This window comes from Ptychodera flava, chromosome 17 (assembly GCF_041260155.1).
Source record: "Ptychodera flava strain L36383 chromosome 17, AS_Pfla_20210202, whole genome shotgun sequence".
Classification (NCBI taxonomy): domain Eukaryota; kingdom Metazoa; phylum Hemichordata; class Enteropneusta; family Ptychoderidae; genus Ptychodera; species Ptychodera flava.
In genome coordinates, this window is record NC_091944.1 from 34,217,442 (window position 1) to 34,231,720 (window position 14,279).

Here is a 14,279-nt window from a genome sequence, read left to right on the forward strand (position 1 = left end):
CGCTGTTGAGGCGTATCGTGATATTTATGGATTATTTCAACTTTTCCTTCTTTACAGTGGCACATTTTAGTGTTCTTCTTTTTATTGTATGGATCGATGGCTTGAAATAAAGAAATTTATCATGATAATAGTATCAGTTATAAACACCGAATATATGTAACTAAACTAAACGCGACAAGCATATAAGCCATGACGGACGACACAGTAGAATGCACACGAAGGGAAAGATATTATCTCGCTGTGACTTTGACCGAGTAGAACTGACAATGGTTCAAAGCAAATAACAGACCAAAAGATATCAGTGAATACGTATTCAGTCACTATTACCGACAAAATGTTAATCTATCTGGTCTATAATGTCAATGATATTCAGTATAGACATGGTCCGGGTTGGTGAATGCCATGAAACTCTAATAATTTTTAAAAGCACTCGTGTATAACTCTTCGACGAACATAAATTTCAGCCTTGACTACAGCTATGTACACTGGAGACTGCGCAATAAACAGTGCGCAATGCTGCCAGTAGATTTGAACTGCACTTCGTTTATCAAAACGATAGGTTGTCACAGAAGATACACAAACACAAGAGAATTTTTACGAAAAATTTGAATCATATATTTACTCGATGCTGCAGGTAAGCACAAAATATTTAGATACACACATCGCATACTGTTAAAATAACTCTATCTTATCAAAAATTTGCTTGCATTTGTAAGATGAAACAGTTACAACTTTACGTAAATTAAATATTCTCCATTACGTCATTAGCATTCTGTTTGCAAAGATAATTAGAATACGACTCGACGGCGGTCGGTATTTCGACGGTAGTTCAAAATAATGTAGTCGCAAATTTCAAATTTGAATTCTGAAGATACCTAACAATGGTGAAAAATAGTAATTTTGATGAACTAACTGCTTATATACATGTGACTAGTTTCCGCAAAGTTTAAAGTCAATCCACTGTGACTCTCGTAAAATGGAGAAAGTTTAGTCATGTGCATTTTAAAAATGTGTTTATGTTTCCTTAAAGGGACATTAGCTGTAACTGTTGACTAATTTTTCACTACTGTGTTTCAATGTATCAACTACTATAATCCGATCATCACTGATGACCAATGCCCGGTGTTCTGTTTGCCAATACAGCCTGTGTATGTGAAATGACCATTGTTATTGTTGATGTATTATATTCCGGACCTGAATACAAAATTTAAACAATAACAATATACAGATTATACTCATATAGGGTATATTTATGAGCTAAATATTAGGAATTTCTCCATTGTTCAGGGATTCAAACCAGAAACTGCAGATGATACACAGAACAAACAAAATTTAAAAATGACCAAAGTTACAGCAAATGGATCTTTAAGTTCGTAAAAAAATCCAAAACATGCGATTTGAAATTCAAATTGGATTTATAACACTTGCTTTGTTTAGGGGGCTTTGAAGCTAAACACCAAAAATCCCAAAACATATCTTTGATAAAGAGAACACTAACGTGCTGACCTGCAGTCATATATGCTGATTGAAGAATCATTATATTGTTTACTTCAGCCTGTCTCATATTATTTAAATATCTTTTTTCTTCCTTTTTTCTTGTTCTTATTTTCTTGTTCTTATTCTGGCGAACCACTAACATCTGAACGATAAATGAAAGTGTCTTTAAATTACAATCCTTGTTTTTTGAACAATTTACATAAGAATCAAACAACACTTAAAAAGTTGCAAATTCAAATGCACATTTTTATAATAAATTTGTACATTTTGAGTGACGTCAGATGTGTTCTCTTGGTCAGGATCTTTTTCCTTGTTATTACGTAGAAGTCCTGGACCATTAAAAGAGCGATATTGGCTAAATTTCACCCTTTCATAGTACTACGCGTATGTACCGATCAGGTGTCCAGAGTTGGTAAACTCGGACAGAGGATGTCCCAGTGTGTTCGTGCATCAGGCACGTTATTTTCATCTAACTCTTTAAGGATCACTATCTTGATATGCCAGAGTCTGTGGCCTCGTAGTTTGTTGGCGCTGTGTAAAATGGATTTTTCTCAGCATCGTATTCATCATACTCATCATATTCAGCGTAATCGTCCATTGGTATGTCTTTTTGTGGTTGTGGCTCGTAAAACGGCTCATAAAGACCTGACGACGGACCTTCGCCCGCCTCCTGTTCGTGTTTCCGCACATCGGCTGTCGATCTCATCAGCTGCGAACATCTGTAGTAGCCGACGTAGAGGGCGTACAGTAGGAATGTTGCTACAACAATGAGAGAGATGGTTGTGCAGCTCCATTGGAAACCTTGCTTCACAGCTAAGACGGAGCCAAGTATCGGCCCCATGAACATTCTAAAGCGGAAAGACATTGTAAACGTTAGACTTTATCTGATACACAGACTTATTTCGCGTCTAAGAATTTAATTGCTACATTGGACAAATGTGCGAGTCTTTGCCCTCGCAAAACGAATCACTATGTACAGATAGGCCCAATGATATCTGCTTTATTATATCTATGTTATCGGATGTATCATTCAAACAGAAACAAAGCATCTTACCCGAGATTATAGGCGAAGTAATAAAGTCCGGATATTGACCCGTACAGAGCCGTATTTTCTTCCTGCCCATGTTCTCTGAAAAACATCATATTACAAACAGGAATATCAAGATGATGATGATGATGATGATGATGATGATGATGATGATGATGATGATGATGATTGTGGTGGTTATGGTGGTGGTGGTGATTATAGAATCACAAAATAAAAGTGAATCGAACACACAATAGTGATGCGCACGGTCATATTGCCGTCTTTCAGGTCGAACAGTTTCAGATAAAAATAACTTGCTAAAATCATTGAATGACTTTCATTTACAAAATCACCGAAGGTCAATACGACATGTCAAGTCATGTGAATAAAGTCTTGCACAGTAAATATCTCGTTTACTAGGCCCTGTAAACTGTTCAGGTCTTGCAGGGTCTATCCTGCTGATTAATTATGAACAATTACATTACACAAGTAGGGCAATGATATCCTTTCATTGTTTGTGGACTTTTGCAGGGTATTTCATTATCTAAAAATCGTGTTCGCACAAACTTAAACTTCTGTTTTGTAGACTCTGCACGTTCGCGTTGTTCATAAAGCTGGGATTTATTTGTACAAACCTGAGAAAGAACAAAGGAAACCAATGAATTCAAACTTACATGGCAGTTTTTGCCATCTCTGGCACTACTGTAATCACGACACCAACTCCGATACCCATGATTATCAGACCAGCAGCTAGTAGACCAGTAGTTCTAAACGAAATGACACCATCATCGATTAAGCGATAACTTTTTACTTTTGAACTTTTATCTTTTGATGATATTATTAGTGGTGTTGAAAAGGGACAAAATTCTTGTTATCTAAACTCGATATAAGTATAACATAAATTTTGCTGTAAAAACAATTGGATTTTTTGAAATGTTTTGCGTTTATACATGCCAAGATTGACGAATCAAAATGCAATCCCTTTACATCGACAGCATGACAATCAGTGGCTATTCTTCCTATTCGCCTGTTAAAAATCAAAATCATCTTATTTGACGAGACAGACCACGTGACAATGATGCGCTGCCGGGCCAAAACACGCATGACAGTAGGATTCGGCACGCATTTCAGCCTATAAATAGGGTCACATGACAAGACCAGAACAACAACATAATGTTCTCCCTGGGCGAGCTATGCTATGCAATGTATAGACCAGATACCTTAGCATCGAGGTTAATCTGTGCGTTACATAAACTTACTCAAATGGATTTGGTGGACATTACAAAATTTGACAGGTCATCATTTTAAAAATTTCTTTCCACAAAAAGGTTAGTTTAACTGCCTCGTTGGTGTATCCATAGAGTATACTACACTTACTGTTCAAGTCCTAAATTTGGGTTTGGTCCTATCAGTACGTAGCCAGCGGCACCAATAGCCAGTCCTATAAGGTTGAGTTCTTTAGATATATCCTAACGGAAACAAAGAAATCTTGGTGACACACATCTTCATCTACATGTTACAACTGTGACCATCAGATGTCAAAGTGCCAGAAATTGTAACTTTTGATGATTTTTTCGCTACTTTTCTTTCAATGTCAACTGAAATTTGTTGTTCTATTCCCTACAGCATGTTGAGATACCAAGACTTAGGTTTGCCAGCCCAGCCTGTACATGTAAAAATACTGCCTTGTTGTTGGTGGTGTTGATAAATGAATTCAGGTCCGGACTAGAATTCCAATGTAAACAATAACGGAGCATTTTACACGATGAATATTAGGTGTGTCAACATGCTTTGGCGAATAGAACAACAGCTTACAATTGACATACAAATCAAAACAAAAGGAAAACATCTTCAAAACTTACAGCTAAATTCATTGGTTATTTCACTGAGTCAGTTTGTGCTTGCATTTAGTACGCTTGATAGTTTATTCATAAAACGATGTATGTAACATGTACTTGTTTTGCGTTCATGATGTACGCTATTTGAGCCCACAATAGCGCAAACTCTAGTGTCAACATCGCACTCAACAATATGAGATGATAGTTTTCGAAATATTTCTCACGGTTTAGTACTCAATATCACTTTAAATGAAACTTGTCATGAAATCATTCAGTACAATCCCACTCAAATAGTAATTTTTCTTTTCATATAAATCATTTATCGAGCAGAGCATATTTTAAAAGCAGCATAAGCAGATGTGACAAAATTCTAGAAGACGGCCAAGCTACATACCCATCTATCGCCTATAAGACCCCAGAACGGAGCTGACGCTCCGTAGCCGATGCCAGCCAGGAGAAACATCACAGCCACAACCACGGCGGTTGTTAACGCAGTTTCGTACTGAAACACAGATGAATAGAATTCAGTTGAAAGTAACGGAAACATTGACGACTTTCATTGTGAATGTAATAATCTTTCGACAACAATTGAGTGAATATTATCACACCATCAGACTGATTACGATGAGCTTGTTTACTACTTCCTCGCAAAATGTGTACACTCATTCAAACATAATTTTCAAATGACGTTTTGTCAAAAAAGGCACGGCTTAGAAAATAATTTCGGTACACTTCTAACGCGATACAACAAAAAGGGGAAACATTGGATCTTCTTGGGTCTGCTTCTAAAGTGATAATATGGGATCAGTAGCTGTACATTACTTTGATGGGTGTGAGATTTTAAATCCTAATGTTGGAATCAAAGTTAGAATTTGATTAACTTTCATTTCATCAAAGACTCGGATAGTAATATTACAATATGTATGCTGTTACAGTAGCGACTGTTTTATTTCCCTTTCTAGTGTCTAAGTTCTGTGTAAAATTGTAGTTTCCTGCTCTGATGTCGAAGTCTTGTCGAAATGCACGGTGTTCGCATCCACTCACTACAGCTTCTATACGTGTGCTGTTCCCGGTGTTATTAATGAACTTAATTTTAGTTCGGACTAAAACTGGTTTGTCACCAGTAACATTGTCCATTGTACACAGTTCGTTGTCAAGGCTATCACTTTGTCTTTCAACATACTTTGAATGCTTTATGGAGAGGGAAAATAAGCTTTTTTTGCCTAGTAGAACAATAATATCGAAAACGTTATCAGAAATTCCGGTGATATTTCCATATATGTCGACAGACTAATATCATTGACTTGCAAAAGTAATTCTCTAAAAATGGTTCACCGCATTATTCATCGCTATTCCAGACGCATTTAAAATAGCAACTCGACTCAAAACAGCTATAGAAATAATGTTTAAATGTTTCTCTTTGTGTTAACAATCATACTATCTTGTGACCCTGCCGGTTTCGACCTGACCCGCAAGCCGGTTTATGACGTCACTCACCTCAAGCAAGGCAAGCACTAGCGTCGAATCAAGAAACGTTATTTCGATGGCTGAGATCACGCGCAGAAGCATTCCTAGTAATACCCCAGGCATCAGGAGTAAGGGTCGGAAATCTCGGGTCTCCAATAAGCAGTTTGGCGCTGAGAATAAATTATAAATAGTAAAACAACTTGATTTCATGTTATGTACTTCACAGATCTTGTCAAGTAAATAACTTGTATTCTGACACAGAGACGGAGCTAAATATTGTAAATTATTCAGCTTTTATTCAACGTGAAAAACTCTCAAGTGTTAATGTACAGTGTAATCCTAGCATTTTTTCCCAAATGATTAATATTTGACATAAAGTAAAAATGGGATTTTATGATATTTTTGGAGATAAATGCAATAATATTGAATCATCAAATCCGAGTATAATTCAACGTCTATAGGGATATTGTATAAATGTAAGTAAAACTGAACGGACATTCGAATCAATTATTTTTTCGGATAAATACACATAAAATATCGGGCTAATTCAAATGCATCTAATCCATACTTTGCTTTCGTTGAAATACATTTTCCGAAGGAAACGTTTATGAGAGATGAGAGGTGGAATCCTTAAAATATGCTAATTGCAAGTGAACTCAGAGGAAAGATTTACTGAGAATGTTATAACGTACCATCATGTTCTGGTAGAAGACATAAACAAAACGGTATACACAGCAGAAGAATCCCACCAAGTAATAGAAACGGTAGCATGAACCCCATATACTGTAAATAAAGTAGAAATTATAAGCTTGGATTTTGTATAGGAAAGGGAAGTATACAGTTAGTGAATTATCGATTTAGTATATTTGTGTTAGACCATTTTGAGTCGATTTCAAAACATCTATCACATAAGAACACGATTGGAACTAATTTGGATAATTGGATATTCATATTTTTCAAATTTCTCAAAAGTGTTAGGTGCCGTATAGCTGAATGTTATATTATTGCAAATTACTCATAAAAACAGTGTGTAACGTAAAAAGAAAATCAGATGAGATTACATTTGTAGATGAAATCGACATTACTTCACCATCTTATCCCAAATTAGTTATAATCGTGTTTGAGACAACTGGACGTCTATAAGCCAAAACACGCTCTCATTTCCATGACTTTATTAACAAATTACGACTGCATGCAGAATATCGCTGACAATTTCTGAGGCATCCGAGACTCAATCTACCATCAATTCATTATCTCTTTAGATCTAATCCCTTTCTAATCCATTTTAACCCGTACCAGCACCATCCAATGTTGATGTGAAAGACCACCCACATCTTACATACCGCATAAAGTAAACCTCCTAGTGTTGGTCCTGTGATTAGTCCAAGTCCCGAAAACGCTTGGGAGATACCCTGGAATATAGAGACATACAATCCTTACTTTTACAAAAGACGCTGCAACTTTTATATCACTTGTTATAGATACCTTCTAGTATCAATTGTAATGTACATTATTATTACGGTTGTACATATGACGATGTCACACTAGTCTTGATCGATGACGACGACGATGATGATGATGATGATGATGATGATGAGACGACAATAGTGCAAGAAATGGTGGTGAGTCTCACCATCGTCGATTTCAAAGACACTACTCACCAGGATAAAATTGATGTTGTCCGGGAAAAGTTCATATGCAATCACGACAGAGGCTGTATTTCCGGCCTGCACACCGATTGCTTGGATAATGCGAACCAAGAAACACATGATGACGAAATATATAGAATTTTGTATGACGTCAAGGCACCTGTATAAAGAAGATATACTAGTATGTTATGAAATAAACTAATATTGTATAATATTTCTAGATACAGGCTCGGGCTTCCGTGTCATGCACCTTTTTTCATATCAATTATGTCAATATCATGTGTACAGTCATTTAATTTATAATACACAGGTTGTTTTTCGAAGTTTTTAAACGGGTTTTAATGACGTATCAGACGCATCGTTGCTATGGTTGTCGGTAGCGGTTGTGACCTAAGGTGAGGTCATTATTAAATACTTTATGATAGAAAAAACACATGCGCCTTGGCCCAAGAAGAATTGACCGTGTTCAGTAATTTTCAAACTGGTCTGCCCGAGCAATTGGTCTAATTCCTTAGTCAACAGCTAGAAAAGGAGGAACATGGCAGTTATATATATATATATATATATATATATATATATATATATATATATATATATTATGTAAGTATACAAATGTCCTCCTTGGAAATTATAGTGCTCGATGCTACAAGCAGAACGTTATAAATAAGAACTCAAATTACTTCAAGTACAAAGTAATTATTTCTGTTACTTTAGCTTCACGCATCTATATAGTTAATTTTATGATTGTGACCTTAGAAAAGGTCATTCATGACCCGATTAGGGCCAAAGGATTGCTGTGTCATACTCACGCAAAGACCAGTGACGCAAGCCCGGCAAGTCCGCAACCAGCACAAAACGTGAACCTGGAACCATATTTAGAAATCTGAAATCGACCAAAAATACATCGATTTGCTTGTGTCACGCAAGTGTTCCATTTCGCTTAGCGCGTTGCCACTTTTCACCATTTATACTTGCTGGAAAATTTTTAATGGAACGATACAAACATGGAATGAAGTACATGATGTCCAAGGTCACAAATAAATACACATCACAACATTCATTACGAAAACAGGTCAGGTATCTCAAGATGCCATTATTAGTAAAACCTATTATTGTTTTAAATGCACTTACACAATCATGCATTTATGATTAAGGTAGAACGCGCCTCGGGGATAGAAATTCGGGCGTTCAAATTTTATCAATTCTTCTCTGATCTACCACTTGTGGAGGTTCATTCTAAAGGTCTTGATGAAAGAAAAGTTTTCACCGTCTTAGTTTTTCTAAAATCGAAAACTTGTTTCTCCCCACAGAGTTAGCAAAGGGATGGCGGCCATTTTGAATGTCAAATATCGGGAAAGTTTGAGTAATTTGTCTCTCTAATACCAAATTTTGCGCGATGATCCCTGAGTTTTATTCTTGCATTGGTTTCAAAAATTACTCTAGATCTGACTACATCCCATTGTGTAGACCCAAATGTCTTGGTATCAATTAACATGCGTCCCTGTAAGAAGCTGCGTCTTTTAAAATTTTCTTCGCTCTCTTGAAAGTTCAATCTCTCATTGTGTGACGTCACTGAGTTCCTTGCATAAAATGTCAAACTTCCCGGGCTTGCTTACAATAATTAGCAAACAAACACATGTAGTTTTATTTGGTCTGCTGTTTTCATAAGAGCGCTATAATTTTATGAGTACGATAACATTTATGTTACATATACCATTGAAGAGAACACAATTAATCCAATTAATTAAATATTAGAGATTTAAAACACTGGACACCCATAATTTATGTCTGTCTGTCTGTCTGTCTGTCGAACATGTGGGGCGACAGCATTGAAATATTTAAAAAAATGACAAAAGCATACTTTATTATGTTGCCCTATAAAGTGAGCAGAAATTTAAAACAGGGACAACGGTTATATACAGCAAAGCTTGTGAAGTATTCGCCACCAGAATAAATCGCAATTCTATACTCAAATCACGTGATTCTCAAAACAGTCGATGGTAAATGATATCTGTTTGGCACAATCCTACGAAAGGACAATCATGGTTGTTATTGCTGCATCGCACAATAGTACATGTCGAGCAACATATTACAGTGTATAAATATAGGACAGCATATGGCTTTAAATAAACATAGGGGAGTTTCAATCGTATGAATTGATTCATGTGACATTTGAAGGTTCGTAGGTTGGTTTCTCATGTAATTCTTCTTCAGATCTCATAGCGATAAACACAGAACAATAACCATTGCCGCTACCAAACCTCAGTGATGACCGTTTTCGCACAGTGCACGCATCGGTAATTTGAAAACTATGCCCTCGTGGATGTCACAAAATGCCCACCTTTAGAAAATCTACCCCGATAAATAAAAGGTTTATGCAGGCAGTTGAATAATATTATATGTGCAACATTCAATAGAGAATAAAGAATCGGTTGTCAGTTACAACAATGCAGAATTACGCAACAGGGAAACTAAATACTCGTGAATGTAAATGAATTTCAATGTGCTGTTATAATAGACAAGCAATAAACTGTCCCATCGACGGGGTATACCAGTTGATTTTGATCAGTTCACTCCATACACATTTACGAGTGACATTGAGTACGTACAAGTCGTAAGCTTGTTAAAATTTTGTGGTAAAACGATCGTTGGGGTTTGATTATTGCTGAAAGCCATAATTGCATTGTACTTCTCTTAATGACAACACTCGTCCTGTTTGAAAGAACAGCCTCATATTTAACAATGCAATACCTTGCCAATTTCTCCTCAAAGTCCTTGTACACTCTTATAGTCAACTCTAACCGTTGGATACTATAAGCCTATATTCTGATGTAAAAAAAAAATGCCATCAAGTGAAAACCGACCGGCTTCCCTCTTTACCTGGCCGGTTAAGACCAATACAGCTTCCTATAATGGCACTCTATCGAAAGGAACGGTATTATATGATATATCTGATACAGTATACTGTATGTCGACAGTGTTTAAATATTTCAGAGAAATTTCTGATTTCTCAATTACCAGAGAACAACAAAGCAAATATTCGGTTTACTGGTAGACGAGTGGAGGGGGCTAAAAGGTCAACTCTACTCTGAATTTTCTAATTCTATATGAAACAGTTGACATATTAAATCGCATGTGTCTCAGTGTGCCAACATTAACGATACCGTAAGCTGTTGATAAATAGTACACAACTTCCAGAATCCTGTTTACGTGTACGCGTCGTTATTATACTTCATTCAGAATGTTTTGGAGATAAGGGATGCACTGAGATATACGTGTGTGTCGTTCTGTACGCTCACAGAGTGAATTTAACCTTTCACCGTCATATGACGTCACCACCGTAAAGCCGACAGATACCAGGAATTTTGAACGCCATTTGTACATGCTAGTAGATCAAGCACGCCTTGCTGCTATATATAGCGAAGACTATGAATCAAGGCGAATATGTTCAAACTCACTTACATTTATAATTACTAATTATTAAAACAACTATAGCATAGGTAGGTCAGCTTGGGACATTACTTACGCTTTTCCCGAGTGGTGGCGCTACAATTGAGGAGACCAAAGCAAAACTGGCAAGGACGAAACCAATGGTCAGTGGATCAACACCCTTTTCCAGAGCCTGTTATATTGAAAGCAAACAGACAAACGCAAAAACCATATTGAATGAAAGGATGACAGATCGTAAAAATGCCACATATGTATGCATTATATATATATATATATAGAGAGAGAGAGAGAGAGAGAGAGAGAGAGAGAGAGAGAGAGAGAGAGAGATTTTCCTACTGTATACACCGTGTAAATTATGTGTTACGAAGGTTTGATTATTCTTCATTCTGTGTATTCACTTGAGCTGGGTAAATTCTGAATAATTTCAAAGTCAAAGGCTTTAATTGCTGGTATACTTGAAGCATCCCTTGATAAAGTTGCTGTGGGTGAGATAAGTGTGTTACACTTGATTGCCGATGTGAGGATCCAGTCAGTCAAAGTCTGCCATCATTTGTTTAATTTTTGTAGTTTGGCAGGTCATTTAAACCGATCACTTTTTAAAATGCAGGGAGGACTTTGAATGAATTTCGACTATTTCCTTTGCCCATGAAACGCGTCTAAAATGCGCCATTACCCACATACAACATGATGGCGATGACGGTGTTAACCCTTTAATCCTGACAAAAGAGATGTTTGTTTGTTGTTTTTAAAATAACGATGTGTCGATTACCGTTGCAATATTTGTCTTAATTTCTCACAAGCATGAATGAAAATAATAGTTACATTAAGAACACTTTTATTTTTATAAAAAAGTGATCGAAAGTCGGTACATATACTCGTGTTTTATGAGCCAGACATCATTGCCAGTAATAACATTTCGGTCACTATAGATTCGTTAAAGCAAACTGACCGTATTTACTATTGGATTAACTAATATCGTTCTACTTTGTATAGATTAATATCGTTGACGTTGAAAATGCCTTGACGGATTAGGTAAAGCGCCAATGACCAGAGTTCGATAAAAATGCACTACGTTTTAACTTTGGAGTCAACCATTACAGAAACGAAATGTCTTATCGGTCGTGCAAGGCGATAATGTATTTGCAAAAACTGTCATAGCGCTTGGAATATAATGAATACTTTACTGTTTTGGACATAAATAGAATTGGATAAACAAAGCAAGGGTGGAACGACTGCACCACGACATTCCACCTTGAAGCGGCCATACTGTCACCTTTTGATAGATTAAACAACTACCAACTTGAATAGTTTATTATTGAAGTTTGCAAACTGTCGCCTGCTTAAACACAATTTGGGGAATTTTATCATTATGGAGGTCAATACTTTAAAATACTCACCACAGCCGGATAAAATGGTGCTAGTACCGAGTAGGCTGCCGTCAGAAAATATTTGGCCAAACACACCCATATAAGCGCCACGTCTCTTCTCGTCCGCGATATATCAGCCATAGTCTCAACGACACATAAGTCATCCGTAGAATAACATCTTGAAATAAGTATCTAATAGCTCAACCGTGACAAAAAACCTTCGAAATACAATTTTTCAAGGACACATGGCGATATACGTCGATGCTGCCTGGCACTGGAACGTCACTTGCTCACCAGTATGGGACGCAAATAGAGTTACAAATTTCAACGGGTTGGTTCCATTGTGTTGAGCAAGTTTGGACGCGTGCGCATAGTTTTACATGTATATACATACAGTGAGTGGGGTCGATACAGAAGTACGTAATCATTTCGTATTTCTTTCGGATGTAGTAGACATTGTTTCCATACAATACAATTGATTCTTCATAATCAGGTATAGTCAATTCATCATACATCTGACCATTAATGACCTTCCTATCTGAATGGTTGCATTACGGTTATGCAGGCTAAAAGGTTCATGAGAGAAAAATCTGAGTTCCCAAAGTATATAGGTAGGTAAATAATTTGACATGTAAATAATGAATAAAGACATTACAATAATATATATTATTGTAATTTCAGGTCTGTGTTTTTATACTAGGGCAAATGAAGAAAAATGTGTTTCCAATAAAGCGACATACAATAGAAAACCCCTCCGATCCTATATGTCATTTTCTCGTTTTCAAAAAGTTTCTAGCAAATTATCTAAGTTTTACTGTATTTTATAGGTCTCAACGAACTAAAAGAAAAAGAAAAAATTCTCTGAAGTACCTACCCTAATTTTCAGAGGCATTTTTCTGGAAACACTCGTATTTTTATTTGGGCCAATGAAGAAAAAAACCCAAAACATATCGACGTTGACCAAATTACCATTTGTGATACGAAAATGTCGTTGGAAAAAATGTGTAGTGTCAGACTATTTCTGAATATACTGTATTTCTAAAATAAGTTCTATTAAAAATGGATATTCAAAAGAGGGCCGTATTAAAATTTTAATTCAACAATATGTCACGCGATGTTATGATATCGTGCTAGGATGTATTTTAAGGCATGTTGTCTTGAGAATGTGTCCCGAGAAATTCAATATAATACGAATGTACTTTAGACAAGAGCCGCCTGCATGCAACACATTAAATATAGCATTTGTCTTTGACGAGATTGTTGTCAGTCGTTCCAATATTGAATTTACCATTGAAAGCTAAAGTCGCGGCATGTATGTTCAGTACCAGTACTAATTTATAACATTGATTTTTATGGGAAGCACTGCATATAAATAGAAAATCGCGTTTTCCATCAAGGAAACAACACACTGCAGACAGTCACGATGTGACTATAACGTTCAAAATGCGACCAAATCTGTGATCAGTAGTTTCGTAAACAGAATTTTACACTTTTAGTTAATTCTCATTTGTCATTTTCTATGCTGTTATAGTTGATTTGGTTTTGGCTATTGAAATGGCGATTTGACTCTTTACCGAGATCTCGCGAGACTTCAATATTTAATGTGCCTGTCGGTTACCAACCGTGTGCCATAAGTCCACCTTTGTACAGTGATCATGCATTGCAAAGCTGATCTGAACTGACAGATTTTAGTGCATTTTCCTCATTGCAGATGGTACTATCCACAATTATTTCATCACAAGAAGGCGTCCATTGTTTTCATCAGCAAGTACTCCCTGAAATGATGAAAGTAACGTAAGATATCTTAAAGTCTCGTGCAGCGTGATTTTTTAAAACTACCATTACAAATATATCGCGGAAGTCTAAATATTAATTTTGCAGGCGAATAATATTATTTCTTTCGTCTGCGTACCATCCCGATATGTTGAAAGTAGCCTTAAAGGTTACGTCAGAGGCGATGCTATATTTCGTCCAGCCGAATATG

At 36.4% G+C, this 14,279-nt stretch overlaps 1 protein-coding gene across 1 annotated transcript; it reads right to left on the bottom strand.

The window, feature by feature from the left end:
• Positions 1-591: 591 nt before the first annotated feature.
• Positions 592-12,653, bottom strand: LOC139116128 (MFS-type transporter SLC18B1-like). Its single transcript, XM_070678671.1, has 12 exons — positions 12,326-12,653; positions 11,005-11,100; positions 8,288-8,361; positions 7,491-7,638; positions 7,173-7,241; positions 6,522-6,612; positions 5,860-5,999; positions 4,757-4,864; positions 3,902-3,993; positions 3,199-3,291; positions 2,552-2,626; positions 592-2,345 (listed from the first exon to the last, which is right to left on the bottom strand). The coding sequence occupies exons 1-12, from the start codon at positions 12,434-12,436 to the stop codon at positions 1,985-1,987; spliced, it is 1,458 nt and encodes a 485-aa protein (XP_070534772.1). The 5' UTR covers positions 12,437-12,653; the 3' UTR covers positions 592-1,984.
• Between the last annotated feature and the right edge of the window lie 1,626 nt (positions 12,654-14,279).

What these genes read in the sequence shown, in the direction of transcription:
- LOC139116128 (XM_070678671.1), bottom strand. Translation starts at nt 12,436, where the DNA reads ATGGCTGATATATCGCGGACGAGAAGAGACGTGGCGCTTATATGGGTG. An exon ending in GTCTTATAGGCGATAGATGG is followed by an intron (nt 3,994 to 4,756) that starts GTATGTAGCTTG and finishes TGTTTCCGTTAG; the next exon opens with GATATATCTAAAGAACTCAA. An exon ending in TACTTCGCCTATAATCTCGG is followed by an intron (nt 2,346 to 2,551) that starts GTAAGATGCTTT and finishes TTTCCGCTTTAG; the next exon opens with AATGTTCATGGGGCCGATAC.